Source organism: Saccopteryx bilineata, chromosome 2, assembly GCF_036850765.1.
Source record: "Saccopteryx bilineata isolate mSacBil1 chromosome 2, mSacBil1_pri_phased_curated, whole genome shotgun sequence".
In the NCBI taxonomy this organism is placed as follows: domain Eukaryota; kingdom Metazoa; phylum Chordata; class Mammalia; order Chiroptera; family Emballonuridae; genus Saccopteryx; species Saccopteryx bilineata.
Window position 1 is genome coordinate 141,673,379 of NC_089491.1, and position 10,093 is coordinate 141,683,471.

General features: G+C 40.9%; 1 protein-coding gene across 1 annotated transcript in view; it reads right to left on the reverse strand.

Moving 5' to 3' along the window:
- Positions 1-9,793, reverse strand: part of SYT10 (synaptotagmin 10) — an 80,099-nt gene extending 70,306 nt beyond the window's left edge. Inside the window, exon 1 of the mRNA XM_066258092.1 lies at positions 9,142-9,793. Coding sequence (XP_066114189.1) covers positions 9,142-9,292 — 151 coding nt within the window. The 5' untranslated portion in view covers positions 9,293-9,793. The remainder of the gene's footprint in view (positions 1-9,141) is intronic.
- Between the last annotated feature and the right edge of the window lie 300 nt (positions 9,794-10,093).

The window sequence follows — 10,093 nt, forward strand, 5'->3', positions numbered from 1 at the left end:
CACTGTACCCCAGGTTCTGTCCCTGTGGCACTCTTAGGTAGAGATTTGCAGTTGATGTGTCGGTATGTCGATGACATGAACTAGGCCTCAGTCCCGTTGGCAGTCGGGACTTGTTAGCATTTTCAGGCTTCAACAATGGGAGAGTCTGTTTTCCCGGAGCCTCTCCCCTCTTTTGAATTTTAATAAATGATTAAAAAACTTTATAGTAATATCATATTTGATTTTAAAATGCATACTTTTAAACATTTCATTTTCTGAAATCAGAATGAATCTTAGTATCAATGGCTCGTTACAATCATAAGTAGCCAGGAAGTAATGATGTCAGAGTTTTCTCCATCTTGTATGCACCAGAGGAAAAGCATCACCATTGAAAGTCATACAATGAATCTCAGTGGCTTGGAGGAAAATAATGAAGAGAAGAGTGAAGCATATCTTTAATGCTTTAAACCAAACTTTTGATGGGATTGAGTGGGGGAAAACAGCGTGTCACATGAGTCTGGCAACATTGCCCACGTATAACATAATTGTATCTTTCATGAATTATTTTAAGGAAAAAATGTATTACTAATATTCTTGATGGTATACAGTCCCATAATGAGTGAAATAACAATGCATCACCAATTCTGAATCAAAAAGCCATTCAGAAGAATCAGACTCAGAACTTTAAAGTTACTTTAATCCACTTATTTGTTTTCCTTTTTACATTTGTAAAAGAGTGATATATGATTTTTAAAATCTATGTCTAAGTTTTGTTTGTTTTTTTGTATTTTTCTGAAGTGAGAAGCAGGCGGGTAGAGAGACTCCCACATGGCCATCTGGGACGTTGATCCACTGCAACCGAAGCCATTCTGGCACCTGAGGCAGAGGCTATGGAACCATCCTCAGCGCCCGGGCCAACTTTGCTCCAATGGAGCCTTGGCTGCGGGAGGGGAAGAGAGAGACAAAGAGAAAGGAGAGGAGGAAGGGTGGAGAAGCAGATGGGTGCTTCTCTTGTGTGCCCTGATCAGGTATTGAACCCGGGACATCCACACACTGGGCTGATGCTTTACCACTGAGCCAACCAGCCAGGGCTCTAATTAAGTTTTAAAAGTGGTCTTTCTATAAGTATAAAATGAAAATGAAAATTCCATACTGTAAGAAAGTTTCAAGTCCTTAACTGGCAGTATTCTTTTTTTTCCTTGGTACTATATAAAATAATAATGCATCTCATAATCAATAGTATCTTGGATTCAATCGAATGTGGTGTCCCAATATGGCATTCAAATATTCAACTTTATAACAAAAGCTTTATGTATGCTCATTACTGAGTAAATGATTTATAACCTTTATTAACTATATATTTAAATTAACTTGCACAACTATGCCTAGCATTTAATTAATGACAGCAGCAAATTTTACTATTTGGAACAGTGGCTTCCACATAGTAAGTGCTCAGTTAATAGTTTTTGAATAAAAGCATAATGTTAAAACCACCTCTCATATACATTAACAAATCACACTGAATGACAGTAAGCTTTGTATTATTATATCAATTATTCCTATAAATTTATGATTTATGAAACAGAACTATGGGAATAATAAAGACTGGAAGAGAAAGCAACAGTACTTGTTGTTCAATTAAAATAATTCTGCCATATGAACAAATTGACATTTACAAGATTTTAAAAATTGACTGTAATTGTTCTCTATTCAATAATGAAATGTTACACAGTAGATCATAACACACTTCAGGTTCTACCTGAATAAAAAAAAATAGTTATTAGTATCAGATGTTCCCACCCCAACTACCCCAGGATGATTCTACCATTCTAGCTCTGTGGCCATCAGAGCACAACATCAATTATATGTAGTGTTTTATTTTCTAATAGTCTGCATAAGGTCATGTTAACGTCAGTTCTCACAGCTTCAGTGGCCACTTAGGATATTTAAAGTTATGAGAAAAAAAAAACTATTGTATAAAATAATAATAAGCCTTCTCTTCAGTCAGGGATTCTGCTTCTAAACTTAGCTGTGTTGGGTATTCCACCAACAAAGGAAATTGATATTATACAATTTAGAAATAAGAAAAATAATTTATTGACCTTTAATAATAACACTCCCTATCAGGAGGTCTAGTTTCCTTTGATACATTCGTTCTAATTATACTTTGGAACCTTTAAATAGACAACTCTCAGTTCTTTTCCACTGTAATATTTTACTGTCAATGCTGAATTTAATAATAATATGAATGGTTAATTACCATAGAACAAATGAAATTTTAATAAATTTTTTAAAATTAAAAATTAACAAAGACAATTTAACTGGTAATTTAATATCTGCTTCATTTTGGGTTTTTTAGGAACTATATTTATAATTATATGAGTTCAAAGTTGTGCATTTAAAACACTAAAATCTTTTACAAGATTTTACTGGTGAAATAAATCAATTATATTTGCAAAGAATATGAGTAAAGAGTTATATACACTTAAGTGCATATGTATGCATATACTTAAGTAAATGAAATGATGAACATTGTATCTTATATCTGGATGACAGAAAATCTAGTAAAAACAAAGATTGGGTTTGGGTCATAATTGCACAGGGAGAAATCTTATTGATACCTTACGATATACCACTAATTCCAGCCAACAGTACAATAATAATGAAGAGCCTATCTTTACAAACATTGGTTCCAGTCCCCTTTAGCACCATAAATGCTCCCAGGGTCTCTTCTTATTCCTAATTTTTGTTGAATGTAGGCTTTAAGGAACCCTGGTTTCTTATCCCAGCTCAATCACTAACTAGTTGTGATTTGAGGGGAAGTTGTTAATTTTTCCTGCATTAGTTTTCACAATTACAAAATAATGATTTCTAGTTCTAACTGGAATGACTAACAGCAATTTAAATAATAAATATTTTCCAAGCTACTTTCTAGTTAAGCAAACCAACAGGCTTTTCTTTCACCATTGTAAATGGATATATTACACAGACATTTCCACTTTACTAAACTTCAATAAATTCAATATATTTATCATATGATACAAATTTAGCCATGGCATTCATTGCTTTTTTCATGAGTACGTTGCTCATTATAGTCTAGCTTTTAAATGCCTCGCATACTCTAATTTCTGTTAATATCATAAACTAAAACATTTTGATGCTTATCTACATAGGATCTGTATCAAAAACTAGAGATACAAATATATACAATTTATTTACAGAAGTGATTTGGAGATTATTAAATACTACCCATAATTTTATATGTAAAGAAATTGAGGATAAATTGATTGATTTAATTATTTATTCTTTCATTTATTCAATAAATATTTATTGAGATTCTATCAGAAACCAGATTTTTCTAGGCACTGGAGATAAAAAGGTCAACAAGTAACTGCCTTGGAAGAGCTTACATTCTATTTGACTTAATGTGCACATCATTAGTACAATAAAATGTAAATCACAAAGAACACAATTATATTATCAAGTATAGATCATTTTAACCCTTTGAGTAGTATTTTCATGCTCGCTGATCCCCAGGAGTGAGTTTTTTCAAAAATGAAATTAGTTTCAGTTATAGTTTTATTAACTTAAAATAATGTTTGTCTGATAACCAATTTATGGAACCAAGAAGAACATACATTTGCCTATTTTTAATGTTGCCTTACACATTTTTAAAATAAATCTATTGTACTCTGGATGTTCAGGAGGCATGAGGACATACATAAACATTTGTACAACTCAAAGGGTTAATTGGCATTGGAAAGTGTATTAAACATTTATAATGTTCATTTCCTGCCAGAATTTTGTACAATAAAAACTTGTAATAATTCCAGATATACCCCCAAAATGACCATTTTTCATAAAACAAAATTAGAATGATGATTTGGTTTTTAAAAAAATGTGATTAAAATAAAATGGATAGCTATATATTTTGTATATAAAATCACTCTGGCCCTAGCTCAGCAGTAGAGTGTTGGCCCGGCATGTGGAAGTCCCAGGATCGATTCCCGGCCCCGGCACACAGGAGAAGCGCTCATCTGCTTCTCCACCCTTCCCCCTCTCCTTTCTCTCTGACTCTCTCTTCCCCTCTCACAGCCAAGGCTCCATCGGAGCAAAGTTGGCCAGGGCGCTGAGGATGGCTCCATGGCCTCTGCCTCAGGAGCTAGAATGGCTCTATTGAAATGGAGCAATGCCCCAGAGCAGCTGCGCATCACCCCCTGGTGGGCATGCTGAGTGGATCCCGGTGGGGAGCATGCGGGAGTCTGTCTCTCTGCCTCCAGCTTCATACTTCAGAAAAATACAAAAAAAAAATCATTTTCATAAGAATCAGATTTCAGAGTTTCACTGCTCATATAAAGAGGAAATACAGATCTTAATTTTTTCCAAGAGAAAATATCCTACTTATACTGCCAAAATATTGATGTTTCAGAATTAAGAAAATTAGATGCTTGCTGAGACCTGTTTGGCCTTTTGAAGGTAGTCATTCATTTCCCATAGAGAACACGAGACCAAGCACAACATGTACTGATGAACAGGCAAAAAAGAGATCAGAAATAGTAGAACCTGGTCTTTCTTCAGTGGAAAGACAATGGGGATGAAGGAAAAAACCCTCTTATACTTCCTTCTTCAAATAATCTATACTTCTGAATTCACTGTGGTTTTAGTTGTTCTTTTTCAAACTCACAAATCTCAAGGAAAATTTTCCACTATGTTTCTAAACTGTAATTATTACTTTTTTTAAGTGAGAGGAGGGGAGATAGAGAGATAGAGTCCTGCATGAGCCCCAACTGGGATCCACTCAGCATCTCTGTCTGAGGCCAATGCTTGGACCAACTGAGCTATCTTCAGCACCTAAAGCCACACTTGGTTGTGGGGCTGACACTTAAACCAATCTAGTGACTAGCTGTGAGAGGGGAAGAGAGAGAGAAGGGGGAGAGGAAGGGGAAGAGAAGTTGATGGTCAATTCTTTTTTTTTTTTAATTAATTTATTTTTTTTTACAGAGACAGAGAGAGAGTCAGAGTGAGGGATAGACAGGGACAAACAGACAGGAATGGAGAGATGAGAAGCATCAATCACTAGTTTTTCATTGCGCATTGCGACACCCCAGTGGTTCATTGATTGCTTTCTCATATGTGCCTTGACCGCGGGCCTTCAGCAGACCGAATAACCCCTTGCTCCAGCCAGAGACCTTGGGTTCAAGCTGGTGAGCTTTTTGCTCAAGCCAGATGAGCCTGTGCTCAAACTGGCAACCTCAGGGTCTCGAACCTGAGTCCTCTGCATCCCAGTCTGATGCTCTATCCACTGCGCCACCGCCTGGTCAGGCGATGGTCAATTCTTATGTGTATCCTGAGTGGGGATTAAACCCGGAATGTCCACATGCTAGGCCGACGCTGTATCCACTGAGTCAACCAGCCAGGGCCCTAAATTGTAATTCTTTATATAATCATTAGAATGTTTAAAACTCAGCAGTATAGTGATATAAAAATTATAAATAATCATTACTTTGTGTCTGCAGAGAAAACCTATGAAGTCCCCTTATTCATTTTAAGGTTGTATAATAAAACTTAAAATGTCTTAATCAGAGGAAAATCATAATGTAATTTAAAATCTTTTATGTACCTATCTTTTCTTAATAAGTCATTTCAATGAAATTCTTTGCCATTTTCCTACTCAGCCCCACATCTAAGAAACTGAAGAACATACATGTGAATTTAGAAGAATTTATTTAGACTTTTATTTTAGAATTTGATTCTCAAATTAAAAGTGTACAAATTCAAAATTAAAACACTAATGTATTAAATGTTTATTTAAAATATTTAAATTAAATTAGATCCGTACAACTGTGATATGATTGTGTTTATGAGTTTAATTAGCTATTATATATGAGGTCTTTCAAATAATGTAGTTTCCTAAAACTTCCTAAGCATTTGCATATGGAGCAGCAATAGAGACTGAGTGGAAATGAACCCAAATCCAGTTCAAAAACTATAATGTATATTTCATCAATGTATATCTGAAAAATAACATTTGAGACCAATAAGTTGTTTTGTATTTTTTTCTAAGTATTCTCATATTAAATCATACTACGTATCAAGATGAATTAGTGGATAGTAGATTTCTTTAAGGGGAGGGAGAGAATGAGTGGTATGAAGACTATGAAAATCTGATTTTCTAAAAATTATACATTATGAACTTTCTAGTGTCCTAGTGATATCTTTAACACACTATTCCAAAAGAGTGAATTAACCAGTGTAGGCAGCTGAACACAGTCTAAGTTTTCACAAATTTTACTGAAATATGGCATTGGTCAACTATTGGTAGACCTTCAAGGTCAATATCGCTGCTGCTGCTGTTATGGTAGAGGACAGTGATGCTTGCTCTTTATTGGCACTTTAAAAACCAGCAGAATAATGTCTTATATATATGTGATTCATAACTTCTTTAATGTAGATTGACTTTAATTGAGATTACCTCAATTTCTCTCCCTCTACCCCTATGTGAGGGAATCTAAAAATATACACAATCTGGAAGCCTGCAATTGTCACTGAATCCTTACAGTAACTGACACCATCTGGGCAATGCTGATTAACATTCAAAGTAAATAACCAATCAATGTCGATGTCCTCCTACCAATAAGTGTGAGTGGAAGGATCACCTTCTGAAAGTATTATTTTGGGACATATGATAAAAGGGCACAAATGTTTAAGTTATAAGAAAATCTATTTTAAAACACGTGAAGCTGAGTGGCTAATTAATATAATTAAATATTTGGTAAACAAAATTAGAATCCACTTCATAGCTATCTCTTGATATTTGGAATTTACTTGCCAATTAAAGTATTTAACTTCTGTCACATAGATTTACAAATGGAAAGTGTAATAAAATCTTGTGCAGCTTTATATCTCATACACAGCCTAGTAGAGTATCTCCTCTAGTGATAGCCACTTAATATATATTCATAGGTCAAATCAAATACATTTGAGTATATATTTTCTCTCAAAGGTAAAAATGTCCATGTATTTGTTTTAAAATAATGCCCCCCGTTTTTGTTCTCAAGGTAAAGTCCAAAAGGAATCAGGATGACAATTACTTTTGTAGTACTTAGGGTAGGATCAGAAACCTTTCTAGGATTCATATACAGCACTGGGTTTTACCTTAAGCTGATAGAGTGGCACATTTATAAAGATTTAGAAGCTCAGTACTATCTGATTTCCTACCTTCACAATTTTTCTGCATTACCAGCCAATTCAGGCCCCAGGAAACCACTACTAGGTGTATGATCACAAAGGGGGGGAGGAGGAGGAGAAATTAGTATTTTTCTCCTGAACAGCAACTGTTAAATGGCCAAAACTCAGGTCTTTAAACTTAAATATTCTTGTTTCTTCCGCTGTACCCCCTTCTCTGAGTCTTATCTTTAGCTCGTGAATCACTAAAGACATTACAGAAGACCTTATCCAATATCACCACAGAGGACTTCAGGATCACACTATTCTATTTATTTCGTGTGTACTAACCATACACATGACATGCATATATGTGATGTTCACCAGTTCCTTCCTTTAATAGATGAGGAATTTAATAACTACTAAACAAATAGAAAAGACTTCCGCTGTGATTATACACTCACAAAAAATCTAAGATTCCAGCATGTAGACAGCAGCAATTATATATATCATTCTGCTCCGCGGTCCAAGGAGCAGCACCTCCTCAGGTTCTGCCAAGTGCACACTTAAGTCTCTCTTGTCCGGTTACCTGCGATCAGAGAATTCGACCCCTTCTCCCACGCGCAGGTATTCCATTTAAATAATGGTATGTAAAAGCTAAACCAGATGTATTCCCACCCCCATTCCCTCTCCCTTTGTTTTTGGTGGTTCGCAGTGGTGGTGGTGGTGGTGGTGGTGGTGGTGGTGGTGGTGTGTGGGGGAGGGGAGGAGGGGAGCTTTGGAGGGATCACTAAGTGTGCCCTCCTGGCTCCTTTCCAGCACGCAGGGCTCTTAGCGGTCCAGCTCTTGTTGCCCTGGCTACCCGCAAAGCACAAAGCTGGGCCAGGAGACTCACATGACTGGAAAGCAAAGGGGAAGAAACAAGACCCAAGAGGAACGGCAACCTTTCAGCCCGATACCCCAAAACCGTAACCGGCGTTTATCTCCCACAGCAACAAGTGATTCTCACAGGTCACTCCTGATACCCCGAGGACCACAACCTCGGAGTCCATCTCTCCCGTGTCACTGGCACAACAGGCTGCACAAACCACTGCGCGGTCGTTAAAACCCTTGCCCCTAAGCGTGACCAAAACAGGGGTTCTGAGACAGTCCCTTCCTCCTTCCCTCCCTCTTGAGAGAAATCTGCCACCTGAGATTTCTTCCTCGAGATTTCTGACAGCCGATGTTCTCCCTCATCTCACCCCATTTCTTTCCAAGTTTCCCGAAGGAAGATGCCTGTATGTTGAGGTGTGTATGAGAACGTGTGTAGAAAGGCTATATAATCTTTTCCCCCTCTTCCATTTACTTTATATGTGTCTTGAGCCTTAGTTGAAGCCTAACGGGCGATCAATAATCCCTGCTGTTTGCCCACGCTGTAACGAAGCCCTAGAAAAATCATATTAAAGGGCTCTGGAAACTGTCAAGTGCTCAACAGGTTGCAGCTGTGGGTTACCCCCTCCGGGATCCTCGCTGCCTTCCGAGGCCAAGGCACCCCTTAGTGCAAAACAGTTCTTTGCGTCCAAGCATGGGTTGTCTCGCCCGACCCCTTCCCCGCGGCCCGCGATCCACGGGACAAGGGAGGGCAGCCCGAGTCCCACAGGCGAGCGGCCCCCGCGTCGCCGCCCGCGCTAGCCGCTCCACTCCCGGAGCAAGACGCGAGGCGTGGGAGTGCGCGGCGACGGGGTGCGAAAGCCAGGGAGCGGGACCGCGGGCCGGGAGCAGCCCAGAGAAGTGGAAGGAGCCGGGAGGGCGCAGATGGGAGGCAGCACCCGAACAGCCCGCGCTCCAGGTAGCCAGCTGCTGAGTGGGAGGATGGAGCAAGGTAGGAAGGCGCAGCGTCCTAAAGCTGCCCCAGCGCCGCGCGGGAAGCGCCGGACTGGGAGCCAGGGGTGAGCGCGCGGGGCCCGGGGGAGCGCGCGACGCGAGCGGGGCGAGACGCGAGCGGGGCGGCCGCGTTACCTGTGCTGCCTCCGCCCTGGCTGCCCCGGTCCGGGGGGAAGATGCCCGAGCACTTCTCCCACTCCACCTGGCCCGCGAAGCACAGCTCGGTGACGATGTGCAGCGCCTTCTGGCACAGGCTGCTCACTCCGTCCTCCTTGTGGAAACTCATCGTTTAGCTTCTTTTTCGCCAGTTGGCTGTCCCCTCCCCTTTCCGTGACCTCTAGGCAGGCTCCGCTGGCGCCCTAAGCCATATCCCGCCCGCGGGGACTTGGGCGGAAAGCGCGCGGCTGACAGACGGCAACTCTTAGGAGCCCCAAGTTGGCCCCATGGCGGGAGCGCAGGGCACAAGGGAAGGCGGAGAGGCTGGGCGGGCACCCCCGCGATGCGGCGGCGGCGAGGTTCGCGCCAACTCCCGGCCGCGCGCGCGAGCCGAGGCGAGCTGTCGAGAGAGCCCCGGCATGGAGTGCAGAGAGAGGGGGAGACGGAATCAAGCCGAGCCCTCTACTCGCAGGAACGCCCCCCTCCCCTTCCCGGCGCTTTTGTGTTTCTGGCGGGCGCTGTCGGCGGCGCGTCCAATCGCAGCTCGGCGCGGCCCGGACGACTAGCGGCGGACGCGCAGCGCCCCTGCGCCGTCACCTGAGGCTGGGGTGGGCTCCCGAGGGCGCGGCCGGGCGCCGGTGCCCGGCCTCCTGCCTGGGGCCGCGAGTGCTAATCTGGGGCGCCCCGGGGCGGAGCCATCTTTATTTTCTCTGTACTTTTCCCAGACTAAGCCCCCCACCGCAACTGCCTTTTCCTTTCAACTTTATACAGAGGTGTGCTGTTGTCTGTGCTCTCTCGGCTCCTGCTTTAATAAAACGTCATTCCAACTGAAGACAAATAGAAAAAGTTAAAATTTAAAAATGTATAAATGAATAATCAAACCAGACGTCCAAAAAAAGAATAAAGCATTAAAAAAAAGATTTCTGACGAT